The sequence below is a fragment of the Anopheles coluzzii genome, chromosome X (genome assembly GCF_943734685.1).
Source record: "Anopheles coluzzii chromosome X, AcolN3, whole genome shotgun sequence".
Taxonomy (NCBI): Eukaryota; Metazoa; Arthropoda; class Insecta; order Diptera; family Culicidae; genus Anopheles; species Anopheles coluzzii.
Genome location: NC_064669.1, coordinates 4437301 through 4461533, shown reverse-complemented (window position 1 = coordinate 4461533; position 24233 = coordinate 4437301). Strand labels below are relative to the sequence as shown.

At 49.8% G+C, this 24233-nt stretch overlaps 1 protein-coding gene across 4 annotated transcripts in view; it reads right to left on the bottom strand.

Annotated features, from left to right (window-relative positions):
* Positions 1–17747, bottom strand: part of LOC120959054 (cAMP-specific 3',5'-cyclic phosphodiesterase-like) — a 26002-nt gene extending 8255 nt beyond the window's left edge. The window contains exons 1-3 of one of the 4 annotated variants that reach the window (XM_040382228.2): positions 17204–17747; positions 10072–11816; positions 25–525 (exon numbers count right to left, since the gene is read on the bottom strand). In XM_040382228.2, coding sequence (XP_040238162.2) covers positions 25–525; positions 10072–10865 — 1295 coding nt within the window. In that variant the 5' untranslated portion in view covers positions 10866–11816; positions 17204–17747. Of the gene's footprint in view, positions 1–24; positions 526–2908; positions 4072–6629; positions 7923–10071; positions 11817–13513; positions 14500–17203 lie in introns of those variants that run through there. The other 3 variants (XM_040382302.2, XM_040382470.2, XM_040382384.2) reach the window with 3 other exon arrangements.
* Between the last annotated feature and the right edge of the window lie 6486 nt (positions 17748–24233).

Sequence of the window (24233 nt, the reverse complement as noted above, 5' to 3'; positions counted from 1 at the left end):
CCGGGCGCGCTCCGGCCTACTTACGTGGTCCGCTCGGACGTGGAGGACGTCACCACGGTGGAGGAGGCGGCCCCGACCACGGTCGTCGCGCTGCTGGACGGTGACGACGCGATCGACGACAGTACCGCCGGTTCCTCCAGCGTGCTCGTCTCCTTCCAGTGGAACGCACCGTCCCGGCTGCCTCCGCCGGTTCCTCCGCCACCGCCCGAGGTCAGCGTGGTGCCGCTGCCGGTGCTCGCCACGTTCGAGGTGGACGTGCCGGAGCCACTGTTGTTGGCGCTGCAGCGCGCCGCCAGCAGCGACACGGACGACACCTTCGGCGAGATCTCAAAGTCGGAATCGGACCGGTACAGGAAGGACTCGCGGCGCTGGGGCAGGGCGGCCGACAGCAGCGCGCCCGGGCCACCCGGTCCCCCGTCGCCCGACGGGAGCAGCAGAGGCGATCGGCGGCTCGTATACCCACCGACGACGCTCATGACCCCGCTCGGTGGACCACTGCCGGATCCTTCCGCATTGTCCATGAAGCTGCAAAGAGAGTGTTTGTGTATGTATGTGTGTGTGTGTGTGAGAGAGAGAGAGAAAAGAAAGAAAGAAAGAAATGCTCATTAGGTGTCTGTGCAAAAGCGCTGGAATCCATGCGTCACTGCGATCGAAACCATCCGAAAACCGAACGATCTTTTTGCAGCGGTTGCACAGGGGTCTTCGGCAGCTGTTTCGCATCGATCAACAGCGCGCTAAAAACAAACCACCCAAAACCATCTGCGTATTGTGAGAGATTACACCGCAACAAATTCCACCGCTCGCTCGCTCGCTCGCTCGCTAAACTTCTAGCTAGAAGCTAGAATGTGGCAACAGCTCGTTTGGGACGAGCGCCAAACGAAGCGAGCGTCAGCGAGGGTGACGTTAACATCGCTGTGACTGTGCCAGTGTCCTAGTCCCCCTTTGCCTCCCTCCCTCCCTCGCTACTCCTCCTGCTGGGAGGAGCATTTGGCTACGGGCAATCGGTCCGGGGTAATCACTGGGGCCACTGTGCGGCATCACTATCACAGCGTGGAATGACGCGAAACTGTTGCGCGGCGGATGACACAACCCCCCCCCCCCCGGCACAGTGGTTCCCGCTCATTGCTGTGGGCGGACAGAATTGCTGATTTCAGTTTTCCGTTCCGTGTGTCGTTTCTCTACTATTATCCCTTTGAATAGAACATCCAGAGGGCGCCACTGCACTTTTGTTTTCTTACAGTACAGTTTTGTCCTGCTGTTGGGATTTTTTTTTATTTTCTATACTTCACATTGCCATCCCTACCAATGGAGCAAGCTTCCATTGAATGCCTTCTAATCGCCGGCAAACTGTAGTGCGAATTATGAGTGCATTTAGCAATAATTAAATGCCTTTGATGTATTTTAATGAAACATTTCTTTTTTCACTTTGCATTCAATTTCATTGACATTTGAATTTGCAAATCGCCAAAAGACAACCGTTACAATCGTCTTCAACACTGCACTGTTGTAGTGTTTCCCAGGGATGTGTGTGCGAGATGCGATTGCACGATTTGTGTGTTCCGTATGCTCTTGCTTTAAGCCCTGATACTTTTGTGAAATTATTATTGTTTGTTTCTTCAACAAGTTTCTTGTTTTTTTTTTATTTTACTTCTTCAATACATTTTATTCATAGTACTAATACCATGAAACTATTAATTGGAATAGCACTAAATGCAAAGACAGAGAAAAAGTTTGCATACTAAAAAAAGGAAGAGTTGAACTTACGCTTCCATGGTCCGGTACCCAATGCGTTGTCGCTGCTCTATTTGGCAGCAACATTCGCAGGGAGGCAAAACCGATATATAAACAAGTTAGGATGGCGGTAAACTATCTTTTCTCATTCAATTCAAATCGTGAAACTTTCGATTGAAATCATTATTCGCCTTCTCAGGCGATTAAAGCCTTGAATGCCTTTTAATCGCCTTCAAAGCCGTTCAATGGATGGTAAGGATCTATTGATAACTGTTTGAAGAAATTAATAATTTTGTACGTCTGAAAATGATTGGAAAACCAAACACTACTTTTGACATTTTTGGTGTGTTCATGGAAAAAAAGAAGCTTTAATTGAACTGAAAGTTCCGAGAAATTGTAATGCACCGAAAGGCTTATTTGTACCTTATCAACATTAACAATTTTAACAAATACACATATAAATTGCCAGCAAAAGAGGTAAGCAAGCAAAAAGCGCTAACTAATGCCTGCAGTTTTAGAGCAATTTTGTATGCAAACCAAGCAACTAGCCAAATTTAAGTAAATTTAATTCAAATTAGATTTTAGATTCAATTTTGTTTAGATTTTTAAATATCACGCTACAATAATATTAAGCCCCGATGTCCGCCCCGGGACTACCGTGACCGTGGTCCCGCGCACTGCCGCGAGAGGAGTTGGGGGTGGTCGAGGAGGAAGGGGGAGCGGTACAGAGAGGTGGGCGGAGCAGCTCATTAAAGGCCCGCAACGCAACGGGGCAGATGGGCAGCCGCAACACAATGAAACAATCTCTGGGCCGATTTGCTGCACCCACCGCCCCTCAAAAGTTCCCATGTTGCGCAGGGGAAGACGAAGGGTTGCTTCTTGTAAACCTCCCACAGCTTCCCGCGGGTGTGTGTGTGCGCGCGCCTAATGAATTGAATCAATTACGCGCGCGTAACGCGTTTTGGAAAAGATAGGGCTGCACCTCCTCCCTCCAACCATCCCCACCCACAAGTGGGGGGGGGGGGGTGGAGGGTTAAAAAAAATCACATTGTGCGCGAGGCACGCACTCGATACAAAACTTTCATCGAAAAATTGGAACCTAGCTCCCCGATACCCCTCTCCCACCACTAAACTTCTATTACGCATTCCACACTCTCGCTACGGCTAGCATTCTCACAGCTTGCAGCGCTGGTAGTTGGCCCCGCCGGCACAGCCGAACAGGGACAGGCCCGGGGGAAGCTGGTGGTTCGGGCGGCCCATCGTCAGCATCAGTCGGGACGCGGCCGCACTGCTGCCCAGCGCCGACTCGCCCGCCCGGGTTGATCGGTGAACGGTTGACGAGGAGGAGGCACTGGTGCTGCTGCTGCTGCTGGAGTAGATGACCTGCTGTTGGCAGTTTTGCTGTATCCGCACGGTTCGGTACTCGAACGTGGCCGAATCTTTCGTGCGCTGGCCGTAACCCACAGCCGTCGTAGCCCGCTGCTGCTGCTGCTGCTGCTCCGGTGCGCTCGGTTCCATTGCCGGTGTGTCCTTCCGGGTGTGCGAGCTTCAAACGAACCACACAGCCACCAGCAGCTGTTTCACAACACACACACACACACACTAAACGCACTAAGGATTTGTTTTTGCTTCAAGTGGAAGGCACGATTTGCACCACTTCACGCAACGGCCACTGCACGGCTGTTTTGTTGGTCCTGCTGCTGTTTGTTTGTCTCCCTCGAGACACAGCACACACACACAACACACACAAAAAAAACACGGCCAGCCGAGGAGCGAGCGAGCAGCAGCAGGGATGATATTGGCCGTACACACACGCACACACGCGCACACACGCGCGCATACGAAGAGCTCTCTTTCTGGCGCGCGCGCAACAGGCGCACACACTGCAAGAATGGTTTTGCGATCTAAATCCGAACATGAATGGAGCCGTGTGACGGGATGGGATCGGACGATGCTCGGTGGATGCTCTGTGTGTGGCTGTGTGTGTGTTTCTGTGTTTTATTTTGCTCTTGCACCAGGCCGTGCACGATAGTCTCAGGGCGGACATTAAGGGAGAAAATTGAGTATCTCATCATTTATAGAGCAAGTAACGGCACGGTAAGTAAAATAATTTGCTTAGTCTTCTTCTATTTGGCGTACCGTCATATGGGGACATGCCGGCCTATACAGGCTTTCGAGAGACTTAATTCACTACCACGTAGCCGGATAGTTAATCCATTCTGGGCTTGAACCCATGACGGGCATGCTATTGAGTCGTTCGAGTTGACGACAGTACCACGGGAATTTGCTTAGTGTATATTCCAAATGAATTACATTTTCCGCCATTTTTCATCGATTGGTTAGTAGGAGATTTAGTGGTTGCTAGCTGGATTTCTTTTTGCATAAAAACTTTCACACAGCACAGACAGGGCCTACTGATTTTCAATATTAATTTCTTCTATAATGTATGACATATTATCATAAAATATTGCAACGAGATGAAAAAAAAAAACAATATTCACAATATGTCAACCCACGTGTTTTGCATGGGATTTATTAGCCCTTCATGATTACAGTCGTTGCCGCTTTTGACTCTAACTCACTTATTTTTGTCTCGAAGGCACCAATTTTTGACAGCGTTTCACGATTTTTGCCTCGAAGGCATTAATTTTTGACAGTGCGCATCAATTTTTGCCTCGAAGGCATCCATTTTTGACTGTGAGTCAATCGCTTTATTTACAAAATTTTAAGAAATTTCTGAAACTGTGTGTTCTGAAATGATCGAAATTAAGTTAAATAGTGAATAATTTTATTGATACAATTTAAAATAAAACAATTGTTTTGCCAATTTTGCCAGTTTCAATGGAGTGAAAAAAATTGGCACATATTTTCAGCTATAAACAAAAGCTTTAGAAATTCTAAAATTTCATCATTTTTTCTCAAGAAACAATCAATTTACACAGTTTTTGTAATTTTTTATGAGTTGTGGAATAACAATTGTTAAAAATCTGCTTAAATACCTTGTAAAATTGTCATTATTCCTACAAGAGTCAAAAATTGATGACTTACAGACAAAAATAGGTGCGTTAGAGTCAAAAATTGATGCGCACTGTCAAAAATGGATGCCTTAGAGGCAAAAATTCATGCGCACTGTCAAAAATTGATGCCTTAGAGCCAAAATTTGGTGGCAACGACTGTAAAACATCTTGTTACAATCGAAACCGTATATATGCAATATAAAACTGTTGTGTTCTCGTGGTTTAATTCTCGATAATACGAGAAAGCAATAGGCGAACAGTCCATAAAGCGATCAAAATTAATATTTTTTCACTTTATAGTTTGTTTACATTCAATTAAACTTCCCTGCGGGACGATGGCTATCAAAAATGTATATAAAATTGGCCTGCTTGGCCCCCTCGGGGAAACACGAGCAAACTAGTAATAAAGTGCTAATTGAACCTGTGTTTTGCAGCAATTCAAGTTGCACCAAAAAGCCAACATTTACGGGTCGACAAAGTAGTGACAGCTACTGAGGGAGTGATTGTTTCCAAACCAAACAAAATCTCCAGAGACAAGTCAAATAATTTCTAGTACGTTTTTGTTTCTTACAATCTCCTGTCCTGTTTGAAACATAGCAAGTTATTTTAATCCAATATGATGTCAATATTTATCAAACATTTCAGCTGATCCTAGCTGTCCTATTTAGCATTTAAATAAGGATCCGTTTTTCCACGCTGTTTCTATCTCTTTTGTTTGATAAATGATAATTGAGCAATGAAATTGATTCCTACCGAACATCTCATTCCATACACACATAAACATTTTACTACACTTTTCATTATGAAGTACTGTTACAAGTGATACCATCTCTGGATGTCCAGTACAGCAAGCACATGACGAAAGATCATCATGAAATAATTAAAAAGAAACCCAAACCGTAAATGTCCCCCCATTGCTCTGTTCGGAAACCATTGTGCGGTGTGTTCCGCTGTAGAGCGCGCACATCTAGTCGGTGTGAATAGTAGATGTACTACCACCACCATCTCACCCCCATCCTGCCACGGTGGCGTCGGTTTTTGTCCATCGATAGTGCGCTTCCCGCTCGCCGTTTGCTGGGCAGCGCTCGATCTCACACCATACACGCACACACACACACACACACACACTCCCTGTAGATGTTTGTGTGTGTATGTGTGAAGTCGTTCGGGACGATCGGTGCCGCCAGCATCCGTGGTCAACTATATTTAGAAAAATTCGGCCACCATTCAGCACCAACTGTGATGTGTGCCCGTGTGCTCTCCCTGTCTTTCCCTTTCGCTCCTGCTCTTTCTCTCTATCTCTCTTGCTCCCTCACTTCCTCCCCTAAGCAAGACATCTTCCCGCGGAAAAAAAGCCCCAGTGGGAGAAAGCAGACGCTTGAAACGAGTGACGAACGGGCGTGTATGGCGGCCGTACGCTCTAGCACGCGCCAATCTTGCTTCAAAAACCCCCCTTCCCCTCTTCGGGAGCACATTCCAACTAGGGAAGGGGAGGGGGGTATTCCATTCGTTTGCAGCCTGCTGTCACAACTCAAAACCCGGCGGCGTCCCATATAGACCCCGTCCACAGACGCCCCCTGTCTGTCTTTAGCCGCGCTTAGTACAACGACATCGAGCGGCAGGTAGCTGGCGAGCGCCGGTGGAGTCATCGGATATTATTAGGGGAAGGCTGCTCTTATGGAGCAGCAGCAGCAGCAGCAGAGGAGCGACGCGGAGTTTGAGCAGAGATGACGTTGACAGTGCGGGGCCGAGGTTTGATCATGACGGTGTGATGGGATTTGATTGTCGGGTCGGGTACTGCAACGACTCTGCATTCTTCGGCGCTACTCCAGAGCATGGAAGTGTAGGAACGCGATCACTCGAACACAAGGTACTACCTACCAGTGGGGCAGTGCCGTGGAGCCTCTGCGCTTGTTGCCGCCGCTGCCACTGCCTGTGCCGCCGGCTCCACCACCGCTACTACTGAAGAAGTACTTGTTGCGAAACATGATGCGATGACATGTGCAGCGCACCTCCGATGTGCAGGCAGTCCTTGGGGGTACTGCTCTCAGACTGCAGTCCCGAGACTGGTTCTGTATTTTTTGTTCTGACTAGGCTACACGATCGCGTTCCAGGATCCCCTAGCAGGATATCACACAGTCACAAACACACACACACACAGATACACTCACAAACACATGTATATGCACTGACACGAGTGCGCTGGTTGTACCGTTCACGGGCCAATTCTCGCGACACTCTGTCACGGGGAGTTGATTTTGGACCGTGGTGTACCCGCTCTGTTCCTGAATGGCCGCTTCGGGACAAACGGGTCTTTGGTGGTGTGTGCGGGACAGATTCGGACCGGCTATGGTGTTGGTATGTGCCAAACACCTTCCCCAAGGCCCTCCAAGACGCTTCCCTCCCACTCCCACCAGGGCCAAGGTCCGCGGTTTCTCTGGAATTGGTTTGTGTCTATTTTCACCGGCCAACTTGCGCACACAAACACTCACTAGCGCGCCGGGGCAGAGTGTGGCAAAGAGGATGGCAAGCGAATGGCAGGCTTGATCACATGCTGGTCGTCACGGTGACCAACACATCAGCACCGCGAAACGTGTGCTGGTCACCCCCTTTTCGCGCGCCCGAGGCACACACGCTTTGCCGCCGTGCTCTGCTCAGTGTCGCACCTGGGTGGCGCCGCTGTGGCCCCTCCAGCCAGGGACGGACGGGTGTGATTTCACCTCCCAGACATTTCTCTGGCACCTTCACCGACACACACACACACATACACGTGTTCACTCTCAGTCTCCAAAAATAGGAAATTCGAAAATTCAGTAAAAACGGTTCGGAAAATTCGTGGAAAACTGTCACCCGTAACACACATACACGCACACACACACACGCAAAACAAAAAAATGGTCCCTGCCCCTGCCCCTGCCCCTGGGAGTGTGTGGAGCGTGTGTGTTTGCTGCTGCTCTCGGGCGAACGACGTCTCGCTGACTACCCAAGGGACGGACCAGTGCATCCCGCGCGAACCGGTGCCACTGGCGGGAACCCGCTTGTTTTGCGCGCTGCCCGACTATCAAAAGCCCGAGCAGAAGGAGGAAGGAGGAGCACGGCCGACAGTCCCTAAATCACGTATAGAACAAATACGCAATCATCCGCCGTCCTATGCTGCCCTCCGCCGCCGTGTGCTCCAATCACGAATCTCAAGTGTTCAATTGAAAAAAGCGCGCACGAGGGAGAGAGAGAGATAGAGCGAGAGGCAGGCAGGAAGACGAAAAAAGTGCATCCAACGCTGGCTGTATTCGCGCATCTGCGTCCCTCTACTAGCGCATCTGTGCATGTTGAGAGAGAGAGAGAGAGAGAGAGCGACCCTCCCAGCTCAGGAACAAACAAAAGATCGCGAAAACCAATCAATAGTAGACCTCAATACACTCAACACCCCCTCCCCTTGGGCGAGCAAATGGGCGGCTTTTCTCCGCTGCGCGTGTCAGTTTCCGTTCCGTTTTCACCCCGTTTCCACCCTCTTACGAAATCAGGCTGAAATCAGTGCACAAGCGGAGTTGTTTGCGATTGCCCGTTACAACCCGTTGGATGGGGTCCCGGCCCGGCTAATGATGATCATATGGGCTACGCGCGCAATGGGGCATTGAAATGCGCAAGCACACCGACACACAAACAGTGCGGCGGCTCGCCGGAACAGTTCCCACGCGACGTCACCAGCGGTGCCGAAACTGGTGCACCCCCGCGTTCGGCAGTCTCCCAGGCCCGCTATTGTGCGGGACGCGAAGTCTCACAGACCACAGTCCGGGGGAGGAACTGGGTGAATTTCAGAGGGATTTTGTTTTGCTTTCTCGAAGATGTCCAAGCCGTTCAATATGTCTGATCATGAAGATATTGGAGATGTTGAAGTGTTGAGATATTCAAGATATTGAAGAATTTAGATTTTGGAGACATTGGAGATATTGAAGATGTTGAATTTCATTTCAGAGCATCATCAGTAGGGTAGATGACGACGACGACCAGCACTTAACCTAAAGCAACAACCTAATCCCCCTCCCCACCCTCCCTCCTGTTGGCTGTTTTTGTTTACCTTCACATCGCGCGTTACATCGCGAGCGGCGTACTCACAAACCCGCCAATTAAATTCCCCGGCGCAAATGAATGCCATTCTATGCTCTCCGAACACACACACACACACCCACACACGAGGAGAGAACACAGAGCCGGTAGCGAGTGCGGGGCAACATCATTAACTAGGTCCAGGGCGGAAGATCCACCACCGTTACGGGCCGTCCCCGCTCGCCTGCTTGCTTTTTCGAGCGACGGCTCTGCCCTTTTGTCGGCGAATCACGCGAATCCGATTACATGAAGCGCATCAAGTGCGCGCGCTCGCAGGGCACAGCCGCGGATTCGGCATTACCTAAACCGTCGGCGGCGGGGTGCTCTCCCCAGACCACTTCTTCTCACGCTTCGACAAAACAACAATCTGAGCACCAGCAAGATCCGGCCGAACACACACACACACACACACACACGGCGGTGTGTTGGAAGTGCGCATCACAAAGGCGTCCAAAACAACAGAAGGGCGGAGTGGGGGAGGGGAGAGCGGAAGGGTTTCATCGAATTGTTGGAGCAGGCAAAATTATAGTCGACTAATCAACTTTTACAGGCTAAATACTGGCTTGGGTGATTGGGTGCTTTGGTGAGGTTTCACACTGTTCGGGATGGGAGTTTCACGCTGTCCAAACGAGCTCGACTCCAAAAACGGCGTACTTCCGCCATTGGCATCGTTCTCCGCCAGACTTCAAAGTTTCCTCAATATCTCCTCTTCAAAGTCTTCTCTCCAATATCTGCTGCTCAATGTCTTCTCCTCAGCGTCTGATCCCCAATGTCTTCTTCTAATTGCTTTCTCTCCAATGTATTTTCCTCTGCATCTTCTTTCCAATGTATTATACTCAAGGTCTTTTCCTCAAGGTCTTATCCCCAATGTCTTCTCCCCAAAGTCTTTACTCCAATGTCTTCTCTCCAATATCTTCTCCTCTGTATCTGCTCCCCAATGTACTTTACCCCAATGTACTCTCCCCAAAATCTTGTCTCCAATGTCTTCTCATCAAGGTCTTCTCATTAAGGTCTTCTACTCAATGTCTTCTCTCCAAAATCTTCTCCTTTGCATCTTCTCCCCAATGTTGTTTTCACGCAAGGTCTTCTCATCAATGTCTTCCTAGACCCGCATGCCTTCTCCTCAAGGTCCTATCTCCAAAGTCTCCTTCCCAATATCTTCTCCCGAAAAGACTTCTAAACATCCCGTGGCGGCATGACCCACAGCGCAGGTACTTACCGCACGTTCGCCAGCGTATGGCGCCGGTTCCGATGATATTTGGGATGGGGCGGTGGGAGTTGTTGCTGAGGTTTGCCAGCCTGCTGGTACTTGCCCGCGCCGGCTACCGTCGGTATGAGTGGGACGGCGAGGACCCGCCGCGCCGAGTCGTCCTCATCCGCACTGTAGCCGTCGTCGATTTCCTCCTGCTCGTCGTCGTCCCGCTCCTCCTCGTCCGCCGCCTCCTTCCGGCCGACTTCCAAACTTTCCCCCGCCCTTGCCTCTTCCTCTTCTTCGTCCTCCTCCTCCTCCTCCTCCTCCATCATGGAGCCGCTCGTGTCGGCTTCGTCGTCTGCCTCCCGCCGCACGGTCGCATCCGCGCTGCCGTTGCGCTTTCGCTCCTCCCGTATGTGGGGCAGCGACTGCGGATGCTGCTGGGCCGAGGTGCCCCGATGCCGGCCGGCCGGCCGCTGATGGGCCCCGGGGCGGCCCGACCCACCCATCAGCCCGGCCCCGCCCGCAAGCAGCCCGATGGCGTACGGGTGCTGCGGCTGGACCGTGCCCGGCTCGGGGCCGACCATCTCCCTCGGTGGGACACCAGCGTCACTGTCGTCCTGCTGCCCCTGCATCTCCGTGTCCGTGTCCGCTTCCTCGTCGTCGTCTTCCTCCTGCTTGGCCAGGGAAGCTTGCAGCACGCCCCGTGTGCTGTTCCGCGGCCGCCCATTACCGGTCAGAATGGTGGTAGTGGTGGTGGTGGTGGTGGTTGTCAGGCTACCAGTTGTCTGCTTCCCGTCGCCCGACACAACCGTTGCCATCGCCACCGCGTCACCAGGAGTGTTGGTGCCGCCGACGCCGCCGCCGCTGTCACCGACACCGGCGGCGCTTTCCGGTGTGCCGTCCGCCCTGCCGGTACCGCTACCACAACCAATCGACTCCTCAACACTTCCTCCTCCTCCTCCTCTTCGTCCTCTTTCTCCTCGGCCGACGCCGTCGCCCCGGTCTCGGCCCCGGCCGGTACCGCTTCTTAGGGCGCCCTTCTCAGTGTCCTTTAGCGTTTCGCCGCTCGCCCCACTACCGCTGCTCCGGGCACTGGCCCCTCGTCCTCCTCCTCCTCCTCCACTTCCACCTCCGCCTCCGTCGCCGCGGCACGGCAAACAGCAGCGGAACAGTCTGGCAGTCGCTTTCCGGCCGGGCCCGTCACGCGTAGCGTTGGACGACGACGACGAGCGGGGGGCGTGCGGGACTGCGGGGTGCGGCGCTAGCGCACTGCCGGCCGCGTGCCGCAGCAGCTGCTTCGACTCGTCCTGCCCGACCTCGTCCCTCACTTCGCCCTCTTCTTCCTCCTCGCCGGGACCGTCGTCACTGTCGCCACCGTCGCCGCCGTCGTCGTCGTCGCCGTCGTCGTCGGCTGGTTTCTTCGCCTTCGCACCGTCCAACGTTTCGTTTCGCTTCGCGCCGAAAATGGTGACCGGCAGTGGGCGCACGGTGGGTGTTTTTTTTTTTCGTGTAGGGGTAGGGAAAGGAGGGGCTGGGGAGAACGGGAGCGAGCGTTTAGTTGCGGAGCGACGCTGTCGAGATGCGCACGGTGGTGGCGCACTGTACCGGGCCGGGTCCGTCTACGTTGCTGCTCGGGCAGCAGGTTCGCACGCTCACTGTACCACACGCGTCCACACCAGAGCGACGGGCCGGTTTACGGTTCTGCTCCATCCAGGAGACAGGTGCCCACTGGTAGCTCGAAGCGATGGCGAGAACTAGCTAGAAAAGTGCTGGAATGAGAAGTAAAAACGAAAGAGTGTCATTAGTGGGAGTTGAATGTCGGGATCTTGCTGTCACAAAGCGACAAACTAGAAATCCAATAGTAGAGATTCAGAGTAGCTACTAATTGCTATTTCCATACATCACTGAGTGAGGTTCTTTGAAAATAATTGTTGGTAGCCAGATCCTGGAAAGAGACCATCTTGCTCATGTAATATCTGCTTTTCTAAAAGACTATGAAGAAAACATTGATGTATTTCAAGAAGAATTATCTATGGAATTAAGATATTCTGGGAAATGTAACATCCTAGAATGTCTGAAAATTAACTCCACGACCTGACCTGGAGATGACTGTGTACATTATTATATCGATGAATTGCATGAAGAGCTCTTCGTGGAACATGCATGGTCTAAGAAGTTGAAGATCATAAAAAAACATGAAAAATACTCCAGGATCTCAAACTTAAACCATTCAAGCGAGATCTTGAACAACTTGCAAGGGGAACTGCTTGAGATTTACAATATATACAATATGAAATATTGAATTCGAGATAACTATCAAGAATGCTGACGGCCATAGAGAACCTTGAAATTAATGCCACGACCTCAAAGTTACAACGGTCGAATTGAAAGGTCTCAGTTGAGAGTCTCGAATTGAAGAAGACTGTGCATACTAGATGTCCCATAATGTTGAGGATCCTAGAATTTGAAACTCCACGATATAAAATCTCAAACCAGCCAAGACAGATTTGCAATCAAAAATTTTGGTTTTGGGATTGGCTAGACACAAGATTTCACGGACTTCTATGAAGCGTTCTTTGTGGAAATTGAATGATCCGAGAAATTGATGAGCCTTGTCTTCAACGCCCCCAAAGCTCTAACCACCGTTTCGATCGGATCTGCTATTGGAAATCTTGAACTGGAAATGACTGTGTATACGATATTGATGAATTCCGCGAAGAGTTCATGATGCGAAATAGATTTCTAGCAAAGTTGAAAAGATCCTAGAAAGCCCTGGAATACACCCTGCGGCCACAAAGCTCTATCACCTGCATCAAGAACTCTCAGTGCAAACGCTGATGGTTCGGGGAAATTGAAGATCCTAGAAAACCTTACAAATGCAGCCTACCCGCCCTCAACACTCGCAACTACCGTCCCGAGACGACGACGACGAAGTAACACGCCGTAATTTCAGAAATCGTAATTTCCCACCATCCACATGCATAATGGACTTCGGCAGCCGCCGAGAATTGCTCCCTATCCAGAGCGAGACACTCACCGCAACCGCAAACACAATCAGCCAAAGCAACTAATCTATTTGCGGCGCGGGCAAATCGGTGTGCAACAGAGCACACCGCACAGCTTCTTCCAATCCCCAAACAAAACAAAAAAAAAAAACCCCACTGCACGGAACGCTTCCTTTCCAGAGAGCAGCAGTAGTGCATACGAAGTGGTTCGCTTACGTAACGCTAATGCCGCGTAGAACCTGAAAATCAGAGCGCCTTTTTAGAAGAAGGGAAAAGAAAGCGTCCACACTGCACGGGCCGTCGTCGCCGCTCACTCTTACTGCTCCATTTATCTGATCGAGCTTCGAGTGACGCTTTCGTCCCGGTAGGACTCGTTCGCACTTGACATAGACATGTACAGCAATCTGCATGAAATTGTGTAGTTGTATGTGTGTGTGTGTGTGTGTGTGTGTGTGTGCTACCTTGCTTTACACGGGCACAGCACGCTCGAAGCGCAGGGAGTGCATGTATATGAATACGAAACAACGCCAATCTGTTGCTTTGATTGTAGTTCAGAAGTACACTTTGCTCGGTCCACTGAAGCTCCCCGCTCCAGTGACGGCACACACACACAGAACAAGAGCACACAAAACACTACAAACGCGGGATGACACAACACACTCACACAGTACAGACGGATTTATAAATGTGCATCAATTAATGGTTGTCGTTGCTAGCAATCGGATTTTGCTTTTGCTAGTGAAGCGCTTCGCTAGTGTACCGGACCTGCTGCTCTCATTCTCTCTCTCTCTCTCTCTCGCTCTCTCTCTCTCTCTCTCTCTCTCTCGTTTTTTCGTGAATGCTCTGAAAAGCGTTGACCGACGCTGTTTACATTCCTTGCACACTGGTACAATGCTTGAGACAGGCCCGCGTGAGTGTCCGTGACGCGCGGATGCTGCTGCTGCTGCTACTGTCAGGGTGGAGGGGCGCATCGTTACGTAACGGGATGAAGAAACACTTCACCATACCACAGCAGCCAGTGGTCGTTAATGCAGTGGCATAACTTGGTAACAAGTACGCTCTCACGCCCGCAATGAAGCGTATGTGGGTGGCGCCCACTCTTAGCGACACTCTTAATCAGCGCCGAAGCATCTTAATGGGGCGACAGCGCAGCAAGCGCGCCATCGCACAAAATCATCCTCACTGGACGAGCTAATGTACGGTCCTTGGTCATGCAGGAGGGTGTTCAGGCAGTTCAACTACCTGGTGTGTGTGTGTGTGTGTGTGTGTGTGTGTGACAGGCTTGTTGTATACCAAGGCAGCTGTTTTTTGCAGCTCGGTCGCTTCAAAGCAGCTGCTCCAAGGGCATAATGAGTTCAAAAGCACAACGTTCTCGTTTGAACGGCTCAGGACTGGAACATGGGAGTGAGATGAAGTGACTCGCCCCTCCGCCCGCTCCCCCCCCCCCCACTTTCATCACTTTGATCGAAAAGCTTGTACGAGAGGGCCTGGGTGGGGGATGAGGGAGATTTGATGAAAGGACGTCACTGTTTTCACTCCCGAGCGTGCCGGACGACACACTTTGATGTGTGTCTCCAGCACGTGTGTGGGTATGTGTGTGTGTGTGTGGGGGGGGGGGGTATCTTCTGGTCCAAAAATCCATCTTCCACCCTCCCAACCCCCCCCCCCCCTCCCCCCCCCCCCCCCCCTCAAAAACCAAACACACCGATATGCGTTTGCGCGGAACGGCCGCCCTCTGACAGCTGTCACGCTGCTGCTGCCCTGCGCGTTTACCACCCACCAGCGGGTGGGGAGCGTGGGAGGAAGGGAGGAGAGTTTTGCCCAGGTGCCTAGGTGCACAAACAACACACACAGACACACATACACTCACACGGGCGCAAGCGAGTGTTATCCTTTCTTTTGTATCTAACCCTGAAGAAAGTGGGAGAGGTGCGGGGGGTGGGGGGTCCTAGGACAGTGGAAGGCAAGGGGATCTCAATTTTCCACCGTTTTCTGTCACGTTATGGTGGATGCAAAAAGCGCACTTTTCCCTCTTCTCTCTCTCTTTCTCTCTCTTTCTCTCTCTCTCTCCCTTTCGGGTGCCTTTATCATTTGCTGTTTTGGAAAATTTTCCCACTTTTCCGTGCACTGGAGTGTGGCTCAATTTCCCTTTTCAAACATCTTCAGCTTTCTCTCTCTCTCTCTCTCTCTCTCTCTCTCTCTCTCTCTCTCGCTCTCTCTCTCTCGCTCTCTCTCTCTTCAATCTCCTCTTTGTGATGGCTTCAATGTCACTCTCCTAATGTTGTTAGTTGGGCTGTTCTTAATCGTTGATTATTTCCTTCCCCTAACCCCCTGTCCCCGCCCCCCTCCTTGCAGAAAACAGCAGTGTGACGGAGCGGCAGCAGCAAATCGGTTTACCGGCCACGGCGACGCGTTTGCTGTGTGATGAAGGTAGCAAGATTAGAATTAATTAAAACGAAACGGCCGAGCGGTTTGGGGGAGGAGGAAGCAAACCAAAAAACCAAAAAAAAAAAAGGCTCCCCGAAGAGAGTTCGTCGTCTAATGTCGAGTGTCGATACACGCACCCAAAAAAAAAAACAAAAAACAAAAAAAAAAACAAAACCCAGCCAGAGCGCCATTAACCTTCGGCCACTGTTTTAGGTCAAATGGGAGGGCACTGGGCGGGCTCGAACCCAGGCCTTCCAACCTCACCCCGCAACCCCTCCTCCCGCCCCTTCATCCCTTCAACCCAATTTGGGTCCGATTATGGTCCGAGCTCGGTTTACGCTTCGCCCTTCGTTACTGGGTTAAAGGTTGCCCCCGTTGCTGTCCCCCACCCTCACCCCCCCCCCCCCACACCCCCAAAAGGAAGGAAAGAAAAGTTAGGAGCAGGAAGGGGCAGCAGCTTTTCCACCTTCAGAACCTTCAGTCAGCACACACACACACACACCGAAGGCCAGGCGCCTCCATTTCCCAGCGCCCTCTGTGTGTGCGGTGGTTTCTGGTCCTTCGGCAGCGATGTGTAAGGTGTGCGTGCGTAATCGGACACACTAGACCTCGCGAGCCTTGGCTTGGCGATCTGGGAGGGGGGGGGGGGGGGGGGGGGTTCGAGACATCTGGGGAGGACATCGCGAAGGACGTCGGTAGTAGTTTGCGGGAATTTACATCTTCTGGAGGGGCGCTTTAGATGCTTCTCGACAGCAACTCCACCGTCGATTAAACTGATTTTTTTTCCCGATATAGCACACATACACACGGACTCGCTGCACAGGTGGGCATAGCGAGAGAGAGAGAGAGAGAGAGGCACCTGGTTTACTTTGATTTGTGTATCGTTTCTGGTTTGATTGCGTTTGAGTATGCAATGGTGTCCCTGTTTCGGTGTCTGCTTGTCTTCTGTTCTTGCTTCACACACACACACACACACACACACATTGTCACTTCTTCGGTTGGCTATAAGGAGAGCCCCCCCCAATGGGTCCCAATCTCGCCCCTTTTGGTTCTTCGTTGTGTCGCTCTGCCGGAACCGGTTGAATGATGAAGTATCTCGGTGTGCTCTCGATCTGACGCTCCGTGTCCGTGTCACACCATTTCCCTCATTTTAGCTTATTGGTGTAAATTCTACCCCCCCTCCCCCTTCACTCCTCCTCCATTTTGGGAGGCTTTCTCCCTTAAGGCTTTCCCCCATTTTGGGCTAACCAGAGGAACTCCCACTACCGATGGTACGGACGGACGAGGTCCTTGCTCAAGGTACATCGGCAATGGTAACCAGCACTGTGGCACACACACACACACACATACATACACACACACGCGTGTAGAGTCGCTTCGCATAACTTCGCAAGACGCGCGACGGCCACTTTTTCGAGATCGAGCGGCGCGAGAGGGTTTCCAACGGGGCACCAGCGAATTTGAAGGGGCATCCGTGTTTTTGGGGACACTGTCGACTATCCCCCCACTGTTTTTTTTGTCAATATTCTAACCTCACACACACACGCACACACACACAGATAGACGCTCGAACTCCCTTCTTTGCTTTAGCGGACGGGAAGACCTGCCACGAGACCCCTGCTGGGCACAGGTGTAGAGGGCGGCCGCCGAGCCCCCAGCCCGTCCCACCCGGACGCGCTCGCGCCCGATCTGATTGATTGCAAATTGAAATTCGATTCCATTACCGCTCCGTGGTGTCGTTGTTTTTTTTTTTATTTGTTTTGTTGGTTGGTGGTGATGATGGTGCTACTGCTGCTGCTGCTGCTGCTGCTGCGATGACTGCTAACTGCGGCTGGATTTGGTAGACGCTGCTGACTCTCGCGTTCGTGCGTGCCCCGTGCGTGTGTTTGAAAAAATGAACATGCACACACATACACCCAACCACACACACACACACACACGCTGTGACACTGCTCTGGAGCTGCACGGCGCTACCCTTGGGGTGCTCGATTCGATTTGCCCGATTTTCCCGGCCGCCGCGCGATCTCCCTCGGATTCGGACTGTCTTTCTTTCCTTACGCGAGGGGTAGGGGGTGGGGGGGCGAGGAAAGGACCCGCACCAAACAAAAAATTTGCTCCGCTGTGCGTTGTGGGTTGTCACACGGCACGCACACGCACACGCACACACACACGGCAACCACAAGTCAAGCACAGTCACGTCGACGAGCTCGAATGGAACGGATGGAAAATTTGTTGCTTCTTCGGCCGCCACCGTGTGTACCGAAACCTAACCCACCCGACCCTCCCCCTTTTTCCACCCACGCTTCTTCCCCTCCTCCCGCCCTAGAGCGGACCGAAAACGCGGCGTCTGCGCAGACCGCGGCCACAAACCTTCCAAACATAACGCAAAATGGGGGGATGGGGGGAGGGAGGGAGGGGAGGGTGTTGGGAGAAAAGGGAGCAATAAAAAAAACCCTCTCTTTCTCTCTCTCTCTCTCTCTCTCGCACACACACACACAAACACACAGGCCCGCGTTTTGTTGGAGAGCTGGTTGCTTTGTGTGTGTGTGTGTGTGTGTGTTTTTCTTCTTCTTCTTCGTCTTCGCTTTTCCGTTGCTATTGTGGAGCTTCCCCTACCCTAGCCGAAAGAAAAAAAAATAATAAACACAAAAAAACCACATGCTCCCAAACCCCTCCCTCCCCCCCCCCCCCCCACTCCCTTTGAAGGAGGGAGGTTACAGGGTGACACGGCACTGGAAAATAGAACCCACGGCAAACACACGGGAAAACATAAACACACACACACACAAACCGACCAAGACACAGTGTGGGGTGGCAGTGGGAGGTTCGGGGTGGGGGTGGGGTTTGGTTTTGGTCGGACAGGGGTATCCCCGTTAACAAGGCCGTTTGTAGCGGTCGGTGTGCGTTTGACGGATTGTGGACCCACCATGACCCACGTGTGTGTGTGTGTGTGTGTGTGTGTGTATCGGTGATGTGAGATTCGGTTTGCTATTCTTCTTATCTCTCTCGCTCTCTATCTTTCTCTTTCTCGCTCTCGTTCTCTCTCTCTCTCCCGCCAACTTTCGTACCTTGAGGGTCCTCGGAGGCTCCTCGGAGGTGCGTGGATGACCCCCAGACACGGGCGGCGACGACTGTCCCAGCTTATAATTGATTGCACCTCTCCTCCGCCCCCCCCCCCCCCCCCCCTTAGCGATAGACGCACCTGGAGTTGTTGTTGCAGGAGCTGGAGGAGTGTGCAATCTCATCCAAACCCCAATCCCAGCTCCAAAACGCGCCCCAAAACAGCTCCAACATCTCTGGCCTCCGCTTCCATTCGAATTCAAACTCACAAACCCGAGACCGAGGCACGGATCGGCTCCAGTTTCCAAGGTAAGCTGCTTCCTACCTTGCTGGATGCTTCCTGCACCGCTCCACAGCAGCAGCCGTTTCTGATTGCTTCCAGGAAGCGGCAACGCTTTCACCATGCTCGCGCGCGCTCGGACGTTGTGCAACAGTCGATTACTTTCACTAGACCAGCGATGTCAAACGCCGCGCTCTAGTTGTTTAAATGATTTTATATGACACAAAAGACGGATGCGGATATTTTTCTCAGTTACGTTACGACAGCGAACAACTGTAATGTTAAATATAATTTATTTGATTTAAGCAACGAACGATTACTGAAGGACGTCTGGAGCAGATTATGTTCAAAATGCCATAGGCATCATCTGATATTTACAAAATTTTGACAGTTTTGTGACAACTAACAAGAATTAGTACGCAAACATTTTGGCAACAACTGACACTTAGCACAATAGAAGATTATTACAGGTTGATGTCATTTTGATGATCAATATTTTTGAGCCTGGTATTATTATTGATGCTGTACAAGGTCCATAATAGTGATGGATACAGTTGGTAAAAATCCGGAGTCGACTCCGATCCGACTCCGATAATTTCGGAACCAATTCCAGAAGGTAGCCCAGCGTTATCCGAAGTCGTTCGGAGTCGGCTGGAATCGATCGGAGTCATCCAGAGTCGCCTGGAGTCGTCTGGAATCGATCGGAGTCATCCAGAGTAGTCCGGAGTCATTCCGGAGCTGTTTGAAGTCGGAGACATCCGGAGTCATTGGGAGTCAAGTCAAGTCGAAATCATACTGAGTCGTCCGGAGTCATACTGAAGTCGGGGTCATCCGGAGTAATTGGGAGTCACGTCAAGTAGGAGTCTAGTCGGCGTCATACTGAGTCGTCCGGAGTCGTTCAGAATCGTACGGAGTCGTCGGTGTCGTCCGAGCTCGACCTTCAAAACAAAGGTCTGTATACAAAGTGCACGCGCAAAATGAGAGAGAGAAAAAAACACAACGAAATGTCTGATCACAAGTACATTGCACTGGACGGCTCCTGTTGACTCCGACCAACACCGATCGACTCCGGGTGGGTTTGGACGGAGACCTAAAGCTTCATTTAGAGATGTTATACAAATCTTTAGTAGCTCCGTTACTCCTACCAAACTCCAAAGAAATGCCCATTCATTATGGAGTCCAAAATCAGAGCCATAAGCTCACTTGTATTCTATCTAGTTAGCTTCTTGCTGCCCATGTTCAACCATACCTAAAGATTCGACCTGAAGATGCGGCATCCAGTTGACAATCCAGTACAGCAATGAAATGTGATTCAATGAAACGCAGAAATGCTGGTGGTGGGTATCTCTGCGGAATTGCAAGCAAGATTGCAGCCGTCACTGATATGACAGCTGAACTGTTATACTATTATAGGAGGTTAATGTGACCGAGGAAACTTCGCTTGGTGTAGTTGCGGCCTGATACTTTCCCAAAAACCATATTCTAAAAAAAGTGTCCGAGCCTTTTGATTCCGGTTGGTAAAGCAATTTTGTTTGCTTTTCGATCTCTCTTTCTTACAAAATTGCTATTATACCCAAGTATGCTGGTTGATTGCTGGTTGAGGACAATGCACGATCTGACAATTAGTGGAGAAATCTGCAAAGTTAAAGATCTTAAAGATCAAAGAGAGTTTGACATCTCTGCACTAGACCTCTGTCCGCTGGAGAGAAAAGGGCGGGACTCCGGAGGCTGGTTAAGGGTAAGTGGTTTCAATCTAGCTGGATTACATGGTCAAACAACACTGTTTTCGGACCACCGTAGGGGCTGCGCTCTAACCATGGAAACTCAATTGGCTGAAGCCGACCACTCCCCCGGGGGCGGCATGAAATTGGTCTAAGGGGAGAATGTTGGGGAGGAGGAGGAGGAGGTAGGGATTCAAAGGAGACTTTTTAATTATGTGCCCGGAGCGTGTATATATATTTATCTCTCTATGTGTCGCTCCATATCTGTACCGTGACCCGATGCCACACATCGTGCGGTGGTGTTGGAAGCGAAACGCAAGGATGTGTATCATCATACAGGCAGCTGGTGGGACACCGTTTTGTGCCCTGTTGCGCACCCTTGCCCTCCCTGCCACTTCGGGTTTTTTTTTCTCGTTCGATCTATTAATATCAATCGTTAATAATAAACGGGGTGTTGTAAAAGGGGTGGCTAATGTGAGAGCGCACCATGTAAAGAAAGGTGAGCAGCGAACGGTAAGGTAAAGCCATGTATAATCCGAACTGTTCGTAGCCAAATGCCACACACACACACAGACACAGTGGCGGGATAAAAATAGGGAGTCGATCTTGTTTGTTTTGCTCGAAACATTAACTAAATCATTTAATCTTGGGCGTAACGATGCTTTGAATATGAGAATTTGATTAATATGGTGCGGAGAAGTAGACCGTTAAATGTGTGAATTTGGGGAAAAAATATGTCAGTGGAGGAAGAAAGAGAAGAGGTGATGGAGGTTTGTGTTTGTGGTGACGAGTTGGACATGGATGGGAGAGATAATATTTTGCTCATGATTATCCCTGAAATCGATACTGAATTACGTGCATCGGTGACCGATCGCCACCTTGTGTAGCTTTCTTGTTCGAAAAACTGGACACCCACACGCATCCGAGAACATCAATCAATAATCCCGAAATAAAATTTCTCCTCGAAGTATCTTGAGAAGAAGAAAGCAAGGAGATTCGATATCGAACCCGTTCCGTCCTTGCTGGAAACGGTGACATCGGTCTGCCCACTGAACCACCGTCTCACGCTCAGTCACAGTGCCCAAGTTGGCAATTAAAATGATAAACCAATTTCCTTCCATAAGCGTTGCTGCAACAGAGAAACAAAAAAAGACGACACTGTGCGCTCGTTTTCGTTGTGTTTTGCTTGTGGTTGTGTTTGCTCACGTTTTGTATATTTTATAGAATATTTATTTCTTCATAGTAGATGTAGTAGTTGATAGTTGCGTTAGCGGTAGCGGTAAAAATTCATACACACCCCCTTCTCCTCCTTCTCTCTGAAATAGGATTGATTTTCTCGTCTCATCGTCTCATTATTAGTCTTTCTCGTGTTTTTTTTTTCTCTTGTTCTTCAATCTCAGCGTTTAAAAAACACAGATACACTTCGTTTCAAGGGCCAGGGATTTGCGTGTGCTTTTCGCTTCCTTTTTTCCGATGAAAATGCGAACCGTTGTCCCTCGCGCGGGGGGTTGCTTTTCAGCCTACTCCTTTGCTATTTGCCTAAACATTAAGGCGCCCTTCTTCTTTTCGCAGTACTTAATTTCGCACAATGGGGAAGACGAAAATAAAAAAAAAAACCAGTGAAACAAGAACGATCCTCGGGTACGTTGGGGGTGTGCTGTTGGTTGTTGGTTGGAGTTTTTTTTTACTGGGGACCGAAATATAAACGCATGTACAAGAAAGAAACATTCCATCGCGGTGTGCGTGTGTGTGTGTCTTGCACGCTCCTTCCGCTTTCACACAGGAGTTGTTTAATTGAGGGGAAATCATAGGCGTAACTGGTTTTGCACGGTGCCTAGCGGAGAAATTGACCTGCTGAAATTCTTCTGCGCGCGTTTTTCTTCATCCTCTGCTGTTTTTATAACACGCTCTGTATGTTTACGGCTTTTTCCTTCCCGCTCTTGTCTATGCCACTACACCCAGGTTCGCATGTGTAGATCGCATATCAGCGCAAACAAAATTAACCAAATTGTTACCGAAAAATCTCATACACTGAAAAACAAAGTACTAAATCGTTCACAATACACACAAAAGTGTGTGATAGAGAGAGAAAGAGAGCGAGAGCGGGAGCGTTTGTTCTCAGGCCCTGTCCTGATGTACAACAACTAGAACCAGCCGTAAAGCCCAAAAAACCAAAATTTAAACCAAAAATATAAAACCAAAACTAGTAGCTGCAACGCAATAAACTAAAAAATACTGCAAAAATGGGATTTGGTTTGAAGCACAAAAGCACCTCCACGAGTTACGAAGCAATCAAAGAAAACATATCTTAACATAAAAAATAAAAAATAAAACAAAAATCGACAATAAACTAAACAAAAATACATTGCATCTTCGGTCACAGTTCACACGCGTTCCCTCTCTCCCAACTGTTTGGGTAGGATGGGCAAAAAAAAATAAAATTGTACCGGATAAATAGTGACGTGGAAAATGGTTTCAAAAATACTTTCTCCTTACTCGCCCGCCCTCTCCGCCTTCACTCCTATAGTTCCATCACGCAGGCATTTTTAGCCATTATCACTTTCAAGGAAGATCCTCTCCCGACGCGTTGTATGCGATTTTTTCTTCCGTTTCGTGTTTAATTAAAAAAAAAAGAAATGGTAACATACAGATCCGTTGTCTCCACGCTCGATGCAGAGAAAACAGAGAAAGAGAGCATGTGAAATAAATGCAAAACCCTTTGACACATAGGTATATCGTCGTGATGGAAGATGCGAGCGGAAGAGAGAGCTTCACTCCCGATGGAGCTTTTGATTGTGGGTTTGACGAACCGATCGTTTTGGTGTGCTCTTCGCTATACTGTTTCTCTCTATGTTTTACCTCTCTCTCTCTCTCTCTCTCTCTCTCACACACACACACACTTATTAAGATTACATTTTTCCAAAATGTATGGACAAAAATATGATGGAAAATAGTTACCTTTTACCATGTTACACAGCTCCTACATTTTAAACCGCCCCTCAGCTCTCTAATACAATTTTTTTACCACTTGTCACGCACTTCAATCTGTTCTCTTTTGGCCTCACAAACAGCGGGATTATTAAGTAAAGAAGAAAAAAAAAAAAGCACGAAATGCGCCATCGATTTTATAACGGGCGTGGAGGAGAGCGGCGTCGACGGCCTTTTTCGAATTGTTTCCTGTAAGATTCTTTTCCACCTTTTTTTTCGCTATATACTTTTTTTCGTATAAGATTTCGATTTTCGAGAACGAGCGAGCGCGAATGCAATTAGAATCTTCTTGCTTGGTGTGAGTTGTTTCTTTTTTTCCTTTGCGTTTTAAATCCGTCTTTTGTTCCGTTTTGGTTTCCTAACCACATTTACGATAAGATATATTCTCTCCTTCTTTTTGCGTGCTAGCCACACGAATCGAAATTTAGAGTAAAACAAAACAAAAAAACAGGTGGTTAGAATATTCCCGTCCCACATTCATCACACTTTTCTTTTTGTTTTTGTTGCTTTTTTAACCGGAAGCTGAGAGCTCTCTATCGGTAGGCAGTATCGTTTGATCGGTAATTGGAAACGCTCTGTGAGCCGGTGGCACGCCCAGCCACTACTTGGTCGAAGCTGGCAAGCACTTGCACTTACACTTGCACAGCACGCGCGCCCACTCTAACGCTATTTTGGTTTCACCACATATGCATTTTTGTGTGTATT